Here is a 21,238-nt window from a genome sequence, read left to right on the forward strand (position 1 = left end):
GTTGATCTCCAAGGTGGTCTTGTGCGTGAGAAGTCATTCATTCATTCATTCAGTTCACTGCTAAACTCCGACTTTTCCATGTATCAAATATGGCATGTTGACAAACGGCAACGGCCCGAGCGAGCTTCAATTGAGATCATTAGAAAACTGATTACGAATATTTACTAATCACCGTTTAGCCTGTAGATCTTTTTCTAGTTAAAGTCATAATACACATACTCCGACCTCGGGGTCAGACCACGTGCTTCTGATTCGTACTCTATTAAAAGCGTTTGATTAGGAATATTTTGTAATCCCATGTCACGCCATTGATCCTACTCGAGTAATGCGATTACGATAACAACAAACCACAATACAAACAGATTGAATTCGGAATGTTTTGCCGAGTTGACATTCCTGGGATATGGTGTGATGATGGGGAAAGTGGAGGAAAGAGTAATCAACGTAACAACCAGTAAAAAAAGTTGGAATGGGAATTTACACGAGATTGTGTCTTTTTTTACAGGTGGGCTGTGGGTGATGGTGGCCAAACGACAATAGATCATATGAACATAGTCGATTCTCCCATCTTTTCGATCTCATCATCGCACCAAAAAGTAACGATCACTGTCTGCTCAACCAAAGGAATAGAGAGCCCATCACTTGTTCATTCTCTTCTTGTAGATCACTTTTCACGGTTGACATAAGCAAGATGCAATTGCAAGATCGGAGACCGCCAATATGGGTATCATGGTGGATGGCATTCTCGATCATTATAGTGTCATGGGGTAAGTCCCAAATCTTCTTAATGCCCATACACGGCCAATTACTGTCTCGCTGATGATCTACTTAGACGCAGGATATTGTTTCATGCGTCCGAGGAGTTTCGGTCAAGGTGATTTAGCTTGGATATGGGCACCGTACAAGTAAGTCAAAAAACGACTGTGTCTATGATATCGAGAGTGTCACTGATCAAGAGCAATCATAACAGCTGGGTACCATATAGCACTGTAAGCTTACTCTTCGCTCCGTCGCTGAAAAGTAGTGTTTCTCTGACCAGATTAATGGTTTAGGTCGATTATTTATACGGTCAACAGGCTTTGGATTCAGGAGACGGATTCACGAATGCGCAAGGTAGGTTACTCTCATTTTTGTATCCTGAGGAGATTAGTAGTACGGATCTGACAGCACCATTTTCGCACAGCACTCATGAACGTAATTGAGATATTCCTCGCTGTGGAATACCTCTATCTTCGACATACATCCCCATCAACTTTATCTTCATCGAAAAAGTCAAATCCTTCACATCGATATCATGCTCATGCACCTTTAGTTGGATTTGCCGGAGCTCTCATGACTTTGAGTAAAACTTCTTTATATTTCTTACAAGGTGAGTCAGTCACATAGCAAATATAACAAAAACTTTCCGGTATAAGTGTGCTAATTCGCGTCTTCTGATATATAGAATATTTCTGCAATTGGTGCATGGTTGGACATAATGATAGATTCACTTTTTGGGCTGTGTGGGTTGCGACTAATGTGAGTCAAACTACTGCCTTCGCTCGCGAACTGCTTGGCTGATAGATTTCTGTCTTTGCGTTTTACTATATCAGGGGTAAGATTATACTTTCATCCTAGACCCGGTATTGTCTTGAACATCGTCGAATTATGCTTACCTGCCATTCTTACTTCAACAGTACATGGATAGTCATTCCATTTATCGTATGCGTCGTTCTGGGTCGATTTATCGCTCAAGCTCTCATGAGGGATACAGCGAACCAAATCGCCTACCTCGAATGGTCCACCGCACAACAGTCGTCGTCCAGCACCGCTACTCCCCACACGGCACTGAACACGATATCAGAAGAGTCAGAAGTAGCTGAGATCGAATCGGACGCACAAATCTCCCTTGCTACATCTCCCGCAGCTCTTCCCCTCACATTCCATCCTCAAGGTCTATCTGTGCTTATCGTAGGCTCGAATCGTTTGGCGGCTACCAGAGCGTCCACCTTCCTTGAAGCCGGTGCTAAAGTACTGGTAACTTCTCGACTACCCTTGTCCGAGCTGGCAGCTGAAATGAGACTCCTTGAAGAAGCTGGTCGGGTCTCATACACACAGATAAACGGAGAGACGTCCCGAGCTTGGTCTACATTACTCACCGATCGCGCCATCTCATTAGTTTGCGTAACGGATACTCTGATTGGTTCAGGATCAGGATCAGGATATCGTCGACCAGCTTCGTCAGCAAAGATCATATCTGAAACGTGTCAATCCCTTCGAATACCCGTGAACATCTCTGATCAACCTCTTCTTTCGACCTATACATTCCCATCAGTACATCGATTCATTGGACAAAGCGGTGAACCATCCAATCTTCAGGTGGCGGTAACTACGAATGGACAAGGGTGTAGATTATCCGGTCGGATAAAACGAGAGATCGTTTCAAGATTACCTGCCAATGTGGGAGCAGCAGTAGATAACGTAGGCAAACTTCGTTCAAAAGCTAAAGCAGCTCGTAAATTGTCGGAAGAAGATAACGAAGGTCCATTAAATTCACCCGTACCTCAGATATCTACTCCTTCTTTATCCAGAGTAGGATCATCGGAAAAGTTGAATGGTCATTTTGAGTTTGGATTGAGCGAAGAAGAACAACAATTACGTCGTATGAGATGGGTTCATCAAATGTCTGAATACTATTCATTTGAACATTTGGCCAGATTGAAAGAATCAGATCTAGATCAAGCATTAAAATTATGGTCAAATTCATCTTCAAATCTATCTTCGCATTCGGACGGTATCCATTTACCTCATCATGAATCTGGAATCAAACGAAAAGGGAGAATATTGTTGATTGGAAGTGGACCTGGACATCCTGGACTACTGACCGTTGCAGCTCATCATGCATTGAAAACAGCAACATTGATATTATCAGATAAATTAGTCCCATCAGAGATATTAGCTTTGATACCTTCCACAACAAAACTACACATCGCCAAGAAATTCCCTGGAAATGCAGAAGGGGCTCAAAATGAAATGATGGAATTAGCATTGGCCGGAGCGCAATCTGGAGAAGTTGTCGTTCGACTCAAACAAGGTGATCCATTCGTATATGGAAGAGGTGGTGAAGAAGTTTTGTATTTCAGAGAACACGGGTTTGAATCCATGGTAATACCAGGAATCAGTTCAGCATTAGCAGCACCCCTGATGATGGGTATACCAGTCACACAACGTGGTGTGGCTGAATCACTCGTCATGTGTACAGGTGTAGGTAGACAAGGTAAATCCGTTAAATTACCTGGATACATAAAATCCAGGACATTAGTGATGTTGATGGGAGTCGCAAGAATAAACCAAATTATCGATACATTCATTTCGCAAAATTCAGAAGGAAGAGATGGTGAATCGTATCCTGAATATTTACCAATTGGAATCATCGAAAGAGCTTCATCACCTGATCAAAGAATAATATTAAGTACTTTAGGTAAAATAGAAGAATCGTTGAAGAAATTAGATGAAAGACCACCTGGAATGATGATTGTTGGTTGGGCGGCTTTATGCTTGGAAGGTAAAGGACGAGTAGATGTTTTGGATACAATCAATTCAAGCAACAAAGATGAACAAGCAATAGTGGTTGAATGGTTGAAAGACGAAGATTATAAAATTAGAGAAGGGTTGGCTGAAGGTTGGAAAGAGATACTCGAAGGGGTCCAATGAGGGTCTTCTCGCTTCGCTTTTCCTGAGTCTTGGGTCTTGGATTTCTGCTCTTTCATACCCATCATTCACTTGTTTAGGTACTGTAACAGATCATGTATAACACTTATGCCACAATCGTATCAATTTCATTTCAGACCAATCATAAATGATGATGATGATGATGATGATACGATATGGCATCGCTTCGGGATAGAACCAGGAAAAGAAACATTATTATTGCATGGGTTTACACTACGTCATGCTCTGTAATTTGGCACGCCTAAAGACTGTGGCACAGGGTGCCTAACACCTCGGACACTTTGACATTTCCCAAAATAGAACCCATCGTCACGCTTGGCAGTATTTTACTATCATTCAACCAAACATCTCACTTTCATCCTTTTCCGTTCAAAACACATCCCGTCACTGATCCGACTTGCTTTTGTGCATTCATCTTCTTTTATTCTCATTACTCAGGTAACAGTGTTCAAGGTGGTCATATCATATCCACCCATACATAGGACAAGCTCAAAACACAGGCAATAGAATCTACTACCTAAATCGAATGATCGAAGAAACTACTGAACCACCTCCGCCACCGGATATACGACCTTTTCGTCGTTCAACTATTACCAATACCATCAAACAAAATGAATTGAATCAGTCTTCTCCTCTCTTTTCCTCATTGGAAGAGGGAGACGTATCCCATCCGTACCATGGAAAGGTGGAATCGACCTCTGCCAATACTCAAGCGCGAAACCGGAATTGGGGAATCCGGAAAAGATCAATGAATACTTATCTTATGATCTCGATTATCGTCTTTGCCTATATGATGCCAACTGTATCAGCCACCGAAATACACGATCAAGATCAATTTACATCATACGATATCTCTGACGAAAAACATCGAAGAACACCGATCCTATCTTTCATAAAATGGATATTAGATAGTGCATCATCATCTCTAGCCCAATTCACCGGTGAGAAACAAGTATCATCATCCAACATGGGAAAAAGGGAACTAGATACAGGTGGAATCGTGGAAGCCTGTATGATTCCTGTTTTGGTAGCTTTGAGTGGAATGTTCGCAGGTTTGACTCTTGGGTAAGTGAATGATGATTCATTCCTTCCTAATTATTTTTGGTCGTGTGATCATATAGACTACCTTGAGATGAGTCACTTATTAATCAAAGCTGTTCACCATAGTTATTTCTCTGTTGATCCTACTCAACTACAAGTTCTGTCAATCTCCGGTACACCCAAACAACAAGAATATGCGAGAAAAATCTTACCTGTCAGGTTAGTGTGCTGTGTACCTGTATTTATGAGATCTCGCTGACCAGCATGTGCAATATTCAGGAAAGACTCTCATCTTCTTCTTACTACTCTGATTCTTGGTAACATGATCGTCAACGAAGCGTTACCTGTAGTAATGGATACTGTTATTGGAGGTGGTATCTATGCTGTTATAGCTTCGACAGCTTTGGTTGTCATGTGAGTTACACGATCTGTGTCTGCCGAATATCAAGCACAAGCTGACATTTTATTGTGACTAGATTCGCTGAGATTATCCCTCAATCAATTTGTTCAAGATACGGTCTACTTGTAGGAGCATCAATGGCTTGGCCTGTACGAATAATGATCTGGATAGCTTATCCCGTAGGATGGCCAGTAGCTAAATTATTGGAATACATCTTGGGTGCACATCACGGTATTATCTATCGAAGAAGTGAATTAAGAGAATTGATCAAAATGCACGCTGCGGGTGCAGAAGGTGGAGGAGATTTGGATTTCGATACTGTCCAAATGGCTCAAGGTGCATTGGATTTAGCTCAAAAAACTGTAAAAGAAGCTATGACCCCCATAGATCAAGTCTTTGTAAGTTACCCCTTTCCTATCATCATCTTATCCAGAAAGTGCGAGACTAACGAAAGAGTGTTCTTCCAATGTGTTGATGTTCAGATGTTACCTATCGAAGCCAAGTTGGATTACGAAACTTTAGGTCATGTGGTCAGATCTGGACATTCTCGTATACCTGTACGTCAGATTACTTCATACACCTAGTATGTGAATGGGGTAGTTAATATACCAGTTCATCAAACAGGTCTATCAAATGGTTGAAGTACCGGATATCAACCTTGCCGCACCTACCAAAGGCAAGCCGAAAACAAAGATGGTCAAGAAGGTTTTAGGCAGTTTATTGGTCAAAAGTTGTGTCTTGCTAGATCCTGAGGATGCTACACCGCTCGCGTCCATCCCTATCAACGCCATACCTTCTGTACCGTGGGACGAGCGTTTGACTAACATGCTCAACGTCTTCCAGGAAGGTGAGTCAGCCCCAATCTGCCCTGTTGTGAAATGTAACTGACGATTGTCAGGTCGATCACACATGGCTATCGTCTCACGTCGACCAAAACGAGTGGAACAAGATCTTGAAGATGCGGAATCGGTAATGACGGCTGCAGCCGGAGGACTTCGTCAACGATTCATGAGAAAAGTGGCCGAGATTTCTCACGGAAACAAATCTTCTTCAGACGACAGCAGTTCAGAAAGCGACACAGACGTCGAGCGAGCTGAAAAGGGTGAAAAGAAGAAAAGAAAGAAGAAGACAAAGAGATCTGTCTCGGGTTCTGAAAGTACAGCAGTCAGCCCAACTTCGACTTCTGCGGCCGATGACATCAAGGAAAAGGCAAAACTAGAGCACGAAACGAAGAAGAAAGGCTTGGTGGAAAAAGCAAAATTGACTCAGTTGGAACAGACCGTTCCGGCTGACGCTCAAATGGCTCCCGGTGCAGTCGAAAAGGTGAGCTTTATTGGCAGGTCTCAGTATGGACAGAGCTGACAACGAACCATACAGTTCTTCGAAGGACTAGAAGGTGCACCTTTGGGTGTTATCACGCTTGAGGATGTACTGGAAGAACTGATCGGCGAAGAGATCTACGACGAGTAAGTCATATAAACCTTTTCCGGATTACACACTATTGATATAGACTGACTGCTGATCGCCATACGTATAGATACGACGAGCATGGTGAACCTCGATCAGATGCTTCGGCTTTCGTACCTCGTGAAGCCATGTTAGCAGCTCGAAAAGCTGCATTGGCTAGACAAAATCTCGCTCTAGCTCAGTCGACCCCGCTTCCACCGACCGAAGATGTGGACCTGGATCAACCATCGTCTAACTCAGCTCCAGCCGCAGCCACAGGACGAAGGGTTATGCCTAAGTTACCTCTACCCAAATTCAGTCTCGGTAAAAGACCAATTTCTCAACCTGGTAGATCTAGGACTGCCATTGTGGAAGAGCCTAAAACTCAAATATCTGCCACCCCTCCTCCTATGACCTCAACCGGCGAGAACGCCTTATCTTCAGGAGGAGAGATAAAACGAACTGCTTCACCTTCTGAATTGGTGGAAGATGATCTACCTAGAAGAACACAGTCGGAAGTGAAGATCAATTCGAGACGAACTTCATTAGACACGTCTCCGACAGTCGTACCCCTCAAAGGCTTGGATCCTGTCACAGCTGTACCAGCTAGACTTCTCTCAGGAGGAGGTGCGGTCCAAACAGCTAACCTTGCACCACCCAATGCGACCAACCTTCTTAACGAAGCGTTATTGATCGAAAGAGGTAGAAGAAAAGCTGCGGCAGGCACTGGTACGGGCGGTTCATTACCACCCACATTGAGAACAGTCTCACAATCAGGAGCAATAAGATCCATAAGTCAAACCCCAAGTAGACAGACCACTCCACCTGCTGGACTCACTGGAATCGGAAACACCTCTCAAGGATCCACAAGTAGTGCACCCCCTGCTATAGGTGGTGGTAGAGGTGAAATCATAAGTCCTCAACCTATTCAAGCTAAGAAAGTACCAAAGTTCAAATCGGTTCCTGCACCTATGGCTGCTACTCCAAGTATAGAGAACTCAGACCCGATAGATAAGGCTTAAAGCTAGGCTCTCTGATTACAGCCTTTTCCCTTGGATTTTGGTGTGGACAAAGGTTGAAGGCGTGATCCTGATATGCTTTTATTCTACTGAATGTTCTTAGCGACGAGGGAAGATTTTAAATCTTCTATGTAGCTCCATGTAATTTTTATGTAGTACCAGTCAATATCGATCATACATGCAAGTTATATGTTGAACCGTGTTTTTATATGTTTTTGCAAAAATGCATCAAATACAGAATTTGTGCGCCACGATGAAATAGATGGTTACGTAATATGGTATGTCCTTACTGTACGCGGCTGGTTTTGTTAAAGGGAAGAAAAGAAAAAAAACAACAACAAACAGAATATGGAAAAAAGAGAGATCATTCAACATTGCGATCTGACATTCCTCTTAATCGACGAATTGAGATTCATCAAGCCTAGTCTAAGAATCACGTCTAGACCTCGTTTCTCGGCTTTTCATCTGATACCGCCAAACAACCTAGTTTGACTTAATAACGTCCAAAACATCTTCAACAATGTCACGTTCACAGGGACATCGTAAATCCCAATCGACATCAGCACTATCATTCCTAGCTTCATCGTCTCCTTCTCCATCATCATCTTCATCCTTGACGTCGATGATAGAACATACGCCTCGAAGTCGGGAGAGTGAAAGAAGTAAATATCGTCAAAGACAATCTCATTTACCATCTGTTCATGAAGGTGGACCTCCATCGACCAATTCATCAGCTTCGATGGCTATCTTACCTGGAATAACGACTGAACAATCTATGAGAAGGACCAGATCGAACCAAAGTCAAAGTCAAAGTCAAAGTTATAATGCAGAGGATCAACAAAGAGAAAGGCAAAAATCTTTAGGAGAAGTGATGAAAAGGGAGAAATCAGATGAAGGTTTACAAAGCTGGTTAAGTGATGTAAGTTGCACCTCACCAATCGTATTGTATCCTAGTGAGTCCATGTGAAGATGCTTATCGAATGAACGAAAATATGGTCGAAAAGGTTAAATCGTTACGTTCTTCTTCACGAAAACGTTTATCAGCACTACGTAATTTGGAAAAGTATCTAGTAGAAGGGTGCATATCAAAGGATGAAAGTACACTCAAAATGCTGATGTCTCAGGAAAGTAAGCTTTGCTTTCCACGGATCCACATTGCCGACAATGACCAAGCTTATGCCATATTCTCTCACACAATAACAGTACATCAAACGTTCTTATCATTATTAACGAGACATACCTCTTCGTTGACGCAGAGGGCTTCGCACACTTCCATACCACCAGGCGACGAATTAGCAAATTCTTTAATACCGGAAATTGAAGTGCTCGCTAGCATGTTACAAGGTTTATGTTGTTTGAGTCAAAAATGTAAAGATTTCATAGGTGAAACTTGGGTCACGGAAGTGAGTAAATCGGGATTCTGTTTTTTTTTTTATTAAATCGATACCGTATAACTTCCTTCAAACGGTTTTATCACTTTGGATGATCACGGCTAACGATCACATCCACCTTGCAGATGTTCATCGACCTTTTACTACTTCTCCGAGCTCAGCCATCCCTCACTCAAGGTACTAAACCAATAGCATACACCATTATGGAACTACTGTTCTGCGTTTTGGTAGACTCGCCTAAGAATGCTAGATCTTTCGAGAAATTAGGAGGACTAGAAGCTGTTGTTAGAGTATTGAAAGGTACTGGAGTGACTAAAGATGTCAGGTGAGCTGAACACGATTTCCGCACTAAACAAATCACCCGCTGAACTTGTTATATATCAGAATGAAGTGCATCGAATTTCTCTATTTCTACTTGTTACCAGAGCAAAACATACCTCAACGTGCTGTATCGACATCTTCATCGTCCTCAACTGAATCAACTGAATCAACTTTATTCCCTCCTTCGCCTCTTATGACCTCTCAAACCCTTATTGAAGTGCCCACTATAGGTCCCACTCCACGGGAATCCCATAAAGAACTTATCGATCTTGATATGCCTTTCGTACCTCTGACACCACGTAAACCCCCTCAGCCAAATCTAGGCTACCTAACTCCTGCGACAAGGAGATCATCAGTCTGCACTTCAAATAGCTCCACGCCTAGTCTACCAGTAATTCCTGCTTCACCACGAGTGCCGATCTCTCAGAGCTCCACCTCGAGAGGCTTGGCAGCTATGTTGGACGAGATTGACGGTCCTTCAGCCCGTACCCCTCGGTCAAGTAGAACAGATAGGAATCCTAACTCGACTGAAACAAGTGGAATTGGACTGGGATTGGGATTACCTAAAAGTACCAGTGGATTAGTCAGATCAAGTACTGTTCAAAGGGATATATCAAAACCTTCTAGATCTGGTGAAAGCTTAAAATCAACCGCATCCACAACATTCACTGATCCTTTCAGCTTGACACCTAAGTCTGAGAGATCAAATTCGGGATCTTCTGGATCATCCACTGTCGTCCCTGCTTCGAGAAACATGTCAAGGTCAAATACACAGCCTACGTTAACTTTAACAGACCAAAACGGACTTCCTAAAGATCCTAGTACGTCAGGTGTACGTCACAGCAGTATCAGAAGAGTTAGTAGGAGCCCACTAGTGCAATCTATCATACCAGAGTCGGAAGATTTGAAACCGAGATCCCCCAAGATTAGACACTCAAGAACGCAATCTCACCTTTCTGGACTCCCCACACAATCGGTACCACCTGTCCCTCCACTCCCCACGCCAAACGCAGACAAGGTATCACAATCACGCACCCCATCGAAACCTAGAGCGTTCCCTGTAGGGTTGACTAGAGGAATACCCCCAAGTGTATCCTCGCCTTCTTTAGGCGTTACTCCTTTGGGCGCAAGCAAGAGAATACCATCAGATAAACGTCCTACTATACGAAGTACCAAGGACGACGACGACAAAAAGAAGGTGAAAGAAGTCAAGTCAGTTGCAGAGAAAAAAGAAATGGTGAGTCATCTAAAGTCATTTTCGAACCCTTGGATGTAACCCTTTTTTCCAAGTTCGTAGAGTAAGTTTAGCTGATACCATTTCACTTTACAGCTTGGCATGTGGCTAGGAAACGTTGAGCAACTGGTTCAAGGAGTCGAAAAAGTCAGTTTCTGGGGATCGATAGGTGCCGGAGCTAGGCAAGGGAGGTAGATCAGAGTCAAGCAATCAATGGATAGTTCTGCAGATTATTTTCTTCCGTATATAATGTAGGAATGGCTGATCAAGCTCTTCTTGTAATAACCTGTAAATTTGGGCCAAATACCAAAACAATGCTTGTCTTGTAATGTAAACCTATGCCATTTGACTAGTCTGATCTGATCGAATGAGAGGTGAAGGGAATGCATATATAAATCTCATATAAGAGGAGTTATGTGTTGAGTTTACCATGCGTACGATTCTGATTTTAGGTATACCTCTGTCAAATCAGGATATCTGCCTGTCAAAATCCCAATTTGAGCTTTGGTAGCTGCGTTGGCGCAGTCCGCGAGGAAACTAGCTGGACCACACGCTATAAACGAGAGGCTCAGTTAACTGTTTTTTCGGATACACGACAAAATGTTCCGTTCTCGACTTACTGGCAATAGCTAAAGCACCTTGAGTGGAAGAGGCCCTTTGTTGAATTAGCCTTTGTAGATCCGGTCTGCCACTAAGGATTGAAAGATTATGCTTTTCTTCCAAAGTGATATCCTTCTCTGTGATGGGAGTGCCATTATCGGTTGAGGAAGATGTGGCCGTTAGATGCTGTTTCGCCTTTTCGGAAGAGTCGCTCGTTACGTTTAGCTGTATGTTGATGTGAGGGAATTGGGATTGTATAAAGGTCAATTCATTCTCGAACCATTTCGTGGCGGCTACAGCATCGTCATCAACACTGACCAAAGCTCTCTATGAAGTATTTTCGCTCAAAGAACCTCCAAGCAGACTTACATAGTTTCCTTACTGCCCAAACGAGATTGATCTCTTGACCCTTTTTACCATTCCAAGCTAAATCTTCAAGTACGCTCAAAGCCCATGTAATACCCGTTCCACCAGTACAAATCATGACCGAATCAAATGCTCTGAGATCGTTTCCGACTCCACCATATGGTCCATCAACCAGAACTCTGAAATCGACTTCTCCGTTTTGTACCTTGTCGAAGAGAGTCCCAGTAAATCCTGAAAGTGGTTTAAGGAGGAAAACCATAGTTCTCTCTTGGTTTCGGGACCTGTTCTGATCATGGCAAGATGGAGTTGGCATCGACGATATGGTGAATGGATGTGAATCAAATGGTTGAACAGAAATAAAACGAAGAAAAACATGTTGACCGGCTGACCAATCGATGAATATAGTGGGAATGACGAGTTTTAGAGTTTCATCATCGATCAATTCAGCTTTGGCTCGATGAAATACTGGATTGTTCAATATGGTCATGATAAATCTCCAAGTGATACTGGAAAGAAACAAAACAATAGTCGCTATCATATAAGCACTACGCGACAGATCTTACTGTTAGTGACTGAAATATCACGACTATCGACCGAGATTGTACGATACCTTTCACTCACTCGCTGTCTAGCGTTTGGTATCCGTGCCAAAACATAGCACCAGCAAAGAAAAGAGCCATAACAATATGTATCCAGTAGAAGGTCTCGTAGAACGGACGTCTATCAGGTCAAACGATCTTAGCAAATCACATCATCGTGTCTTATTTTCTCCTCCAAGACAGCATGTTAAAATTGCATGACTGACCTGAAAGGGGGTAAAGCACCGATGAAAAGCACCAACAAAGGCGCTAAAGCAACAAAACCAGAAACGTAAACCTCATTTACTTTGAGTGTTCCGCCCAGCCCTCTTTCTCGTATAGCCCTGATACACGCTGCGATGGTATGTACCAAGCTCATATATGTGAAGTTGAATGCTGCTCCTTGATGCAACACTTGAAGCTTCTCATGCGATACCCCAGTCAACACAGAGATGATATTCCGTTTCGATCCGAGAACACTTGGATCCTTATGAGTTATCTGTGTCCTTTTCATAAGAATGATGGTGACTCACTATACGAACGGTAAAGTAGCCATTGCTATCCATTCGCTTCTAAGGTACAAAGGCGCTGACCCGTAAAAAGGGGGATAGTAGTAATATTCATTGATGAAGGTGAAACAACTGGCGAAGACTAATCCAGCGAAAAGAATAAGGTTAGGTCCCAATGGTCCAAAAATCCATAACCACGAAAGATAATCTTGATACCTTGGGATCTGAGGATAGGTAAACAATCTAGATATAGCTGATAATCTGATATAGAGAGTTGACGAAATTCCATATCGTACTCGGTATCTCCAAAAAGCGTTGAGAATAGTATAAAAAGCCAATAAACCAGATAAAAATTCTAAAGTGTAATAACCATATTTTACTTGATCCGCCCAGGGGATTCGAGCCGCTTGATAAGCTGTCATTTCTGATGAAGTAGGGACGTATCGTCCTTTTGAATCCATTCTACCTGGTGTGAAATCCGTTGTGGCAGTCATCATCGCTGACGCAGTGGCTGTCGCCGAAATCATATCGCTCATGCCCATCGAAGTCGTAGTTCCCACATTCATTTTTCACAAATCCTATGTGGAATGAATACTATACGATGAACAGAAAAGGAGAATGGGAAGGGGAATGGGGAAATGAAGACAAGGGTATTGGTTAATCACAAGTACAGTATATATACCTTTATTGGATACGGATTTCTTTTTTCATGGGCACGAACCTATAAAGTTTTGAGAGTGTTTCAGAATCAATTTGGTAGATCGTTGAAAACGCCTCATGTCATGAGCCATTAAGATGATTGGTCATTGATCAGATCATGCATCCTTTCTGGTTGACAATTCAAAAATGGCTCTATATGATTCGATCAGATGAGCCAGATCTTTGACCAATCAGGATGCATATCCTATTACTTTTGCCAAGTATGCATCCTTCCTCCATGCATAGAGTATGTACCGCTCAGTTCACGTATATAAGCATCAATATCGAGCTTGCAGTTCATTCAGTCATTCTCTCTTCAAATCAACAACCTGCTCGTCGCTTCAGCCATCTCTGATTTGACATAACCAAAGAAATCACTAATCAAAATGGATATGGGATCTTCAGATATGGACATGGGTTCTCATGCTTGTAAAAGTACGTACAGGTTTGGAAACTAAAATTTCTCTCGCCCTAACTCAGCCACCGTATTAATCATGTTGCCTGCTTGGTCGTTGTAGTCTCCATGTTGTGGAACTGGAACACCGTCGATAGCTGCTTCCTCAGTGCGAGCTGGCATGTTCGATCTAAAGGAATGTTTGCTGGAACCATCATTGGAGTCTTCATTTTATGCAACGCCATTGAATTTGTCAGAAGAGTGGGAAGGGAATATGATCGAAGGTTGATTATGGCAGCGAAAGTGAGTTACCTGTATCGCCAATATACTGATTGATGACTGAGGATCAAGCTTATCTCGATATACTCATCGCAGTCCCAATTCACTTCCACTACTCTTCCTGAAGCTCCACACAATAAGGATTCGCAAGCTCCGGCTTTACCATACCAGTAAGTTCCCTCACATTTACGACGATATAATTGAAAAACCAATTGACCTTGATGTAACCAACAGCTATAGGCCATCGTGGATCCAACAGATCATCAGAGGTGTAGCATATGGAAGTCAGTTCTCAGCCGCCTTCTTCGTGTGAGTATCTGCTTCATCACAGTCTTCCTAATAAGCTGCTAATCCTGATGATACACGTTCCATTTCTAGCATGTTGTTGGGCATGTACTATAACGGTTATATGCTCTTCGCTATTTTCCTTGGTCAAACAACTGGGTACATTCTCTTTGGAAGAGACACGTGTACCGCTTCAATCGACCATGTCGCTTCAGGAAGTTGCTGCTGAAGGAATCTCATCAATCGAAGAATACTCTTCTACTCACCTCTCAATGTTTTCTCTTCTTCATGGCCCAACAGTTGAACGTTTATTCTGGAATATACTATTTGGTACATATATACATATCCTCGAAGCGACGACCAGAGGCAGGAGATGCTTGATATGTATTTTGTTGATCGATGAATCATCATGTCATTTCACAAGCGTAGCTGCCATATACACAGTAGCATTGTGACCTTTTCGATAAAAGCTTTCGAAATATCAACTGCATATAACCTACAACTCGATATTCTATATATCGTATAACTTGCCATTAGCCTTACGAGAAAGGATCATTAATCGACTCTATAAATCACGACCGTTTACCCCCTCAATTCTCTCACAGAATACCTCACTGACTGTTACCTCGTACCGTTGGAAAACTACGATTCATGACTTCGTTGCTGTTCCAATTCGTGTGGCACTACGCTTCCAAGTAAGTCACCTTGGGCATCGTCGTTGGGTGGACTGGACCAGGAGTCGCTTTGAGATCCTTTTCGTCATTGTACGTGGCGGATCCGACTTCTTCAGCTTGCACTTCTTCGGGCTCGTGCTCAACCGCAAGGGCGTACGCATCTCTTTTGGGCCTACAAAAAAGGAGAGGTATCAGTATGAATCATAGGAAGAACAGCACTGGGTATGGTACTCACTTGACATATTTCTTATCCACCCAGATAAGCAGGAAGATCATCAAGATACAGAAGGGAATCAAGGCGCAACTGGTTTGCCATGCATGAGAATAATGTGGAGCCTCTTTCGCAGGCCAGATAAGAACACCACTCCAACTCTGAATGGCATAATTCAAAGCGATAGTAGCGCCATAGAGGATGGATCTGGCTTCAGCATCATGGGTCCACATTTGAGCCATCCAAGCGAACGATACTGGCGAATAAGAACTGGGGACATAAAGGAAGTAGAAACTGAACCATTTCGCTCCTTGAGGTACATTCCATATTGACATGATGATATTAGGTATAAGCTGAAGTGAAACTTCAAGGATAAGTAAAAATGGAAGTGAAGGGAACCAATCGATTAGGAAGCCCCAAGTGATGAGGGTGACTACGTTAACCGCATATGCTGATAAGGTGATACTGGTGATTGTCAATCCACAGGTTAGCATTCCAAAATTGCACTAAGGTCAAGTTAAGATCGTACGTACGCATTGATCTTTTCGACGGAATATACTTTGAGAGATTTGACCCAAAGATTGAAGTAACTGGCACCGGCAGTTGACATATTCATGGAGATGTAAATGGCAGCAAAGACATATACGACTGGAGAAAGGAATACACGTTTCAAAGCGGCGTATCCAGCAGGTCTTGAGGGTGCTTTTCTCCATCTTCGATTTCGTTCCAGAGCAAGTGCTGCGTCTTGATCGTTGTACCAAAATGCACGTGGGTTACGTCTGTTGGGGTAATCGGGAATGAAGAAGATACCTGCTACAGCCCATACAATCTAAAACATCATTAGGACTTGGTCATGTTTAGAATTTTTAGTACTTATGACGACTCACTGTGATGAGACCGTCGACTATTATGGTATCATCGTTAAGATATTTAGCCCTTGCTTAAATTACGGCATTCTAACTGCAAGAAGTAAGGATTGAAGACTCACCGACAAATAACCATTTCCATCCGCTCAATCCTGCCTTTCCGTTTAGAGTACCGTAAACAGCGTTCTGAAAAGCACTGGATAACATAGATCCACAAGGTTGCGCTGCTTGGTATATCGCCATACGTCTATGTGCAATTCCGGATGTCAGCCACCATGTTATCACTGTCAAGGAAGTCCTGATATTCACCTAGCTAGCTCCATAGGCGTATACCAGGTAGTGAGTAAAATAGTCATACCGGGATAGGCACTCGATTCGAAAGCTCTATAGTGGTAAATCAGTGACATGTCCACCTGTTTTTTTCAACTCGCCACAGAGAAACTCACCCTAAAAACGCTCGTAAAGCATATATACCTTTGGCATTCTTTACCGTCGCCATTAAGCAAGTGACTATTCCCCATGCTAGCTGTTGGAGAGGAAGTCAGCTTTGATACGCCATTTCCGATGACCTGAACTCACCTCGAGACATGGCAAATATAGTGAAGGTCGGAACCAGGTAATGAAATATTGACTAGGAATAAGGAAAATGGCATATCCGATGTTGAAGTAGGTCGTGAAGAAATTGAGCTCATTGCTACGACACGAGGTAATCAGAGGTGTCATCACTTTGACTTCTTGGCCGGAGAGGGATACTCACCCAAGCAAATTGAGTTCCTCCTTCATACCACTAACATAAGCAGTACTGATGGATGTTTGATCTAAGAATTTGATGACTTGACTGATGAAACCGAAAGTCTACTTGGGCAATATCATCAGCAAAGCTTCACGACTTTCATCTCAGACGTACCATCAAGAACATATCTAGTTTCCATACCATTCGTTTCTCCGCATCAGATTTGACATAATTGGCTTCAGCTAATTCAAGAGCCGACTTTTGGCGTTTTCGCATAGGGGTCCAGAAGCCCATTTTGATTTATCTTATCTAGTTTGTTTCAACCCAAAAAGGTGGAAATATAGATATACGATATGAGGGGAAAGCGAGGGAGAACATATCAAGCTTAATAAAGATTGGGACCCATATATATTGTGGATATGCATGTCTTCGTGCTACATCGTAGATAAAGCATTTCGAATCGGGTTTAAACAATTCCGAAAGGCGAATGGCACTTTCATTCCTCTACACGGGTAAAGCCGAATGAGTTGCATTTGAAAGATAAGCATACGCGCTGTTTAGACGGGTTTCTGAAATCCGTCCCGTAACGCTGAGCCCGTTGCTCGCTCATGAGTACAGGAGCTGGGCGTAAGAGAGCAGAACGTGACTCCGTACCGAAATCGCCCACCTCCGATCTCTGCACATTCGGCATGACTATTATTCTGACTGTGCACCGGAAAAGACAGAAATAGACATATCATTATCTCTTCTTGTTTTCATTCACAGATACGACATTCCCCGGTTGGTAAGCTGAAGCAACATGGATTGGTCAGACCACAAGATTGACACAGGGAGCTATCAAGCCAACACTTCGCCATGGGTGGTTGAGCACCTTTCGAAACCGAAAGATGGACTCAGCAGTCGTCAGCTCTTCGGTGTCCTAGGTCTATTAGCACTATGCTTGTGCATAAATGTAGCACCGGAGAGATCTGAGAGCTTGTTGGCAGGATTACAACATTGCGCTAAGCATGAAGATATCCCAAATCCCGCTCTACATCGTCGAGGCCGAGCACAATCGGATAGATACGAAGAAGGTAGTCCAGATGTGTACATATACAACGCTACAGTATGGACAGGAGCGAAGAATGGGACAGAAACGCTTTACAATTCATCAGTCTTGCTCTCAAAAGGATTAGTCAAAGCAATCAATCCGAAAACCGACAAGGTGTCCGGTGTGGTACAGAAAGTAAACGCCATGGGTGCGTGGGTTACACCAGGTATCGTGAGTAATTATTCTGTTCACTGTTTTACAGCTCAGCTAATATCCCACATCTAGGTTGACATGCACAGTGAGTAGAGTAGATGTATGATGACATCAAACATAGGACTGATGAGCGATGTGTAGGTCACGCTGGGCAGGTCACATTCCCGATCTTTGCTGCTACCAACTCCTTAGTTAGCCATAATAACATCATCATGCCTTTTTCTCAAGCCATAGACAGTTTCAACACGTAAGTTTTGCATTCGGACCCAATAATACTTCGTTGTACACTGACAGCTCAACGTAGTCATGATCTGGCGCTACGGTTAGTCACCTCTGGAGGTACAACTACATCCATGATTCTTCCCGGTTCCAGTTCGGCTATGGGCGGAGAAGCGTGGGCTATGAAATTTCGTAATACCACTGCGAATTCACCTACCAGCATGTTGATTGAGCCCCCATTTGAAATATCGCAACAGGGACAATACCAGAGGACTAAGTCCTGGAGAAATGCGAAAGTAAGTCCTTTGTTTTCTCAATTAACAGAGCAGCAAGATAATGTAGTCTACGACGTAGCATGCATTAGGAGAAAATATCAGCAAAAGTGAGCTCAAATCAAGTATCACATAAAGCCAACATACTGACGTAGATCCAGCTTGGAAGGAGATCGGTGGTACAAGGGAAGACACTATTTATTACATTCGAAAGGCGTATTCATCCGCCGTCGACAAAAGAGATGCCCAAGATGCCTGGTGTCGAGTAGCCTCCAAAGTGTCTACAAGACAGTCGAGATACCTTCGCTGGCCATTTGGAAGAGGCTCTTCTGGTACAGCCGCCAAGGATCTAGGTGACTATCCCAAATCTAGTCTCGAGGAGGAATTATTGGTAGATGTATTACGCGGTAAAGTCAGGATACATGTTCATGCTGTCAGTGAAATCCGCATTACACTTTATGGAATCAAGGCTTATCTTGGTCGCAGTACGAATCAACTGACTTCGACGCCCTCATGCGGATAAGCAACGAATTTCGATTCCCGATCGCTTCCATACAGCATGCACATGAAGCATGGACATCAGTCGAAACCTTGAAAAGGTTTTATGGAGGTCCCCCTGCTATTGCCATGTTCGCTACTAGTGCTCCATACAAGGTAAGTCGTACTCTCTACTGGTGATTGTAGAAGGCTGAAATATTGTATGCCAGCATGAAGCCTATCGTCATTCGCTTTTTGCACCGATTATTCTCGCTGAGCAAGGTATACCGGTGATTTTCAAGAGTGACCATCCTCCAGCTGTAAGTCATCAACAAGCTCGATTAAGCGCGACAGACGGCTGATGTTGTTGATCGATAGGTCGACTCTCGATACCTCCTAGCAGAGGCTGCGTTGGGACATCACTTTGGACTGGCAACCAATCTTGCCATGTAAGTTCCTGATGGATCGTCGATCGTTCCACCAACTGATAGCTCATCTTGGTGGTAATATAGGATGTCGGTCACTTCTGAGCCAGCCAAGGCCATCGGGCTTGACCACCGAGTCGGATATCTACTTCCCGGATATGACGCAGATGTAGTGATCTGGCAATCTCATCCATTGACTCTGGGTGCAACTCCGGCGCAAGTATATGTAGATGGCATACCTCAGCTTGAAGCACCTGCTTTGGTATCTCGACCTGCAATAGACCAAGAAACGCCGCCTTCGGCGGATTACTCTCAACAGATTAAAGCAGCCAAAATCTCTCACCACGGAGATGTAGATTTAAATCCTACCTGGATCGAACAGTCCCTGACTTTCTCCAATGTTTCCAGTTACATCTCCCGCAGAAATGGAGCTTTGCATGAAGACGTCTTTGACGAGGGACGCATCATCGTGGAAAATGGAGCCATCGTCTGCGCCGGAGATTGTGAAGGTCACATGACTATGAGGGAGGTAAACCTTATGGGAGGTGAGTTCAGTAATATCTCATTGCGAGCGAGACGAACACTTATGGTCTCGCTTTACAGGTGCTATATCACCAGGTCTCACTCTCTACGGTACATCCATGGGCTTGATTGAGATAAATGAGGAGCCTTCCACCACAGATCATGACCAGTCACCCTTATCTCTTACTCCTCCAACCGGCTCGGTGGATAGAGCGGCAAATGCAGCCGTCTTTGGTGGTAAGGAGTCCCTGATATCGTTACGAGCTGGTATCACAAATGCGATCACACCACCGCTCAGCTCAAACATCTTCAAAGGCTACTCAATGTACATCTCCGTGCCTGCGCCAAATAGGCTTCACCCAGGAGCCATGATCGAGAAGGAGGTGGCCTATCACGTATCGGTTGGACATGCACCTGTCTACCCGGTATCACCAACTGGTCTTCAGATCTCCGCACAGATTCAAGCAATCCACACACTTCTCTTGAGTGAAGATCGAGAGGGGGGTACACCATTAGAGAAAACATTCAGAAAAATTGCTGAAGGCGAGATCACGCTTGTCGTATTTGTGTCATCAGCAGATCAAATGGCTACGTTGATCGACATGAAAAAGGAAGTTGAAGAGACGTATAGCTCCACCATGAAAATGGTATTGTAAGTTCAGCGTATATTTTTACTCTCCTAGTACTTACTATTGGTATGGTGCAGCGATTCTGCCTTGGAAGGTCACCTCATAGCTAGCGAAATCGCTGCTGCCAAGATAGGCGTGATCACGAGGGAAAGAGGCAATCCTGTCACATGGGATGACTATCGCGCTTTACCAGGAGCGCCCCTGTCCGAGGACACCAATATCAGTGCTCTACGAAAGGCAGGCGTAGTGAGTGATTAGTATCACTATTCTGACCGACACCATACTGATGACTTTACCTGCAGATTGTTGGAATTGGAATGACAGGATCTCGAGCTTCCACGTCGAATTTGAGGTACTATCTTGCGTATAGTATCACTGATGCCACCGACAATGCAAGTAAGCTTGACGCACTGGCCTTAGCATCCACAAATATCGAGAAGATACTGGGTGTTCCTGCACCGACCGATACCTGGGTGGCAACGGAATATGGGGGATTACTGGATATCGGTCAAAGTAGAGTGGTAGCAGTTGCTCGAGGTGACGGAACAGTGGCTGGCTTGTAATCATTGTTGACCAGAGATCATTGCCTTCCACAATGTCTTGCCCTCCCTTCGTTCATGTATCTGCAGTAGATTGAAACTGCGTGTCTTCTGTATTCCATCCAGCTTATCTTCAAGTCTTATACAGAATGTAT

General features: G+C 43.5%; 7 protein-coding genes across 7 annotated transcripts; 5 read left to right on the top strand and 2 right to left on the bottom strand.

Annotated features, from left to right (window-relative positions):
• Positions 1-691: 691 nt before the first annotated feature.
• Positions 692-3,693, top strand: IL334_006866 (uroporphyrinogen-III C-methyltransferase; the record flags this gene model as incomplete). The annotated part of the gene is made up of 7 exons (XM_062938563.1): positions 692-767; positions 833-905; positions 971-989; positions 1,053-1,113; positions 1,184-1,369; positions 1,445-1,518; positions 1,618-3,693. 7 exons carry the CDS (start codon positions 692-694, stop codon positions 3,691-3,693), a joined length of 2,565 nt encoding a protein of 854 aa, XP_062794614.1.
• A 544-nt stretch (positions 3,694-4,237) lies between these two features.
• On the top strand, positions 4,238-7,620 carry IL334_006867 (uncharacterized protein; the record flags this gene model as incomplete). The annotated part of the gene is made up of 9 exons (XM_062938564.1): positions 4,238-4,776; positions 4,879-4,971; positions 5,032-5,166; positions 5,229-5,550; positions 5,635-5,709; positions 5,777-5,999; positions 6,051-6,475; positions 6,530-6,618; positions 6,690-7,620. The coding sequence occupies 9 exons, from the start codon at positions 4,238-4,240 to the stop codon at positions 7,618-7,620; spliced, it is 2,832 nt and encodes a 943-aa protein (XP_062794615.1).
• Positions 7,621-8,137: 517 nt separating this feature from the next.
• IL334_006868 (uncharacterized protein) lies at positions 8,138-10,758 on the top strand (the record flags this gene model as incomplete). The annotated part of the gene is made up of 6 exons (XM_062938565.1): positions 8,138-8,536; positions 8,622-8,745; positions 8,821-9,020; positions 9,134-9,333; positions 9,393-10,566; positions 10,660-10,758. 6 exons carry the CDS (start codon positions 8,138-8,140, stop codon positions 10,756-10,758), a joined length of 2,196 nt encoding a protein of 731 aa, XP_062794616.1.
• Positions 10,759-10,988: 230 nt separating this feature from the next.
• IL334_006869 (uncharacterized protein) lies at positions 10,989-13,182 on the bottom strand (the record flags this gene model as incomplete). The annotated part of the gene is made up of 6 exons (XM_062938566.1): positions 10,989-11,116; positions 11,184-11,456; positions 11,533-12,074; positions 12,151-12,249; positions 12,335-12,586; positions 12,641-13,182. 6 exons carry the CDS (start codon positions 13,180-13,182, stop codon positions 10,989-10,991), a joined length of 1,836 nt encoding a protein of 611 aa, XP_062794617.1.
• A 519-nt stretch (positions 13,183-13,701) lies between these two features.
• IL334_006870 (uncharacterized protein) lies at positions 13,702-14,502 on the top strand (the record flags this gene model as incomplete). Its single annotated transcript, XM_062938567.1, has 5 exons — positions 13,702-13,750; positions 13,834-14,012; positions 14,085-14,158; positions 14,223-14,297; positions 14,367-14,502. The coding sequence occupies 5 exons, from the start codon at positions 13,702-13,704 to the stop codon at positions 14,500-14,502; spliced, it is 513 nt and encodes a 170-aa protein (XP_062794618.1).
• A 454-nt stretch (positions 14,503-14,956) lies between these two features.
• On the bottom strand, positions 14,957-17,051 carry IL334_006871 (uncharacterized protein; the record flags this gene model as incomplete). The annotated part of the gene is made up of 10 exons (XM_062938568.1): positions 14,957-15,119; positions 15,183-15,623; positions 15,692-15,987; positions 16,046-16,062; positions 16,147-16,271; positions 16,334-16,408; positions 16,471-16,550; positions 16,604-16,718; positions 16,782-16,879; positions 16,932-17,051. The coding sequence occupies 10 exons, from the start codon at positions 17,049-17,051 to the stop codon at positions 14,957-14,959; spliced, it is 1,530 nt and encodes a 509-aa protein (XP_062794619.1).
• A 505-nt stretch (positions 17,052-17,556) lies between these two features.
• Positions 17,557-21,107, top strand: IL334_006872 (uncharacterized protein; the record flags this gene model as incomplete). The annotated part of the gene is made up of 13 exons (XM_062938569.1): positions 17,557-18,018; positions 18,073-18,085; positions 18,142-18,247; positions 18,305-18,515; positions 18,574-18,601; positions 18,653-18,924; positions 18,978-19,145; positions 19,199-19,288; positions 19,347-19,417; positions 19,481-19,938; positions 19,997-20,567; positions 20,622-20,790; positions 20,847-21,107. The coding sequence occupies 13 exons, from the start codon at positions 17,557-17,559 to the stop codon at positions 21,105-21,107; spliced, it is 2,880 nt and encodes a 959-aa protein (XP_062794620.1).
• Positions 21,108-21,238: the final 131 nt, after the last annotated feature.

The sequence above is a fragment of the Kwoniella shivajii genome, chromosome 9 (assembly GCF_035658355.1).
Source record: "Kwoniella shivajii chromosome 9, complete sequence".
Taxonomy (NCBI): Eukaryota; Fungi; Basidiomycota; class Tremellomycetes; order Tremellales; family Cryptococcaceae; genus Kwoniella; species Kwoniella shivajii.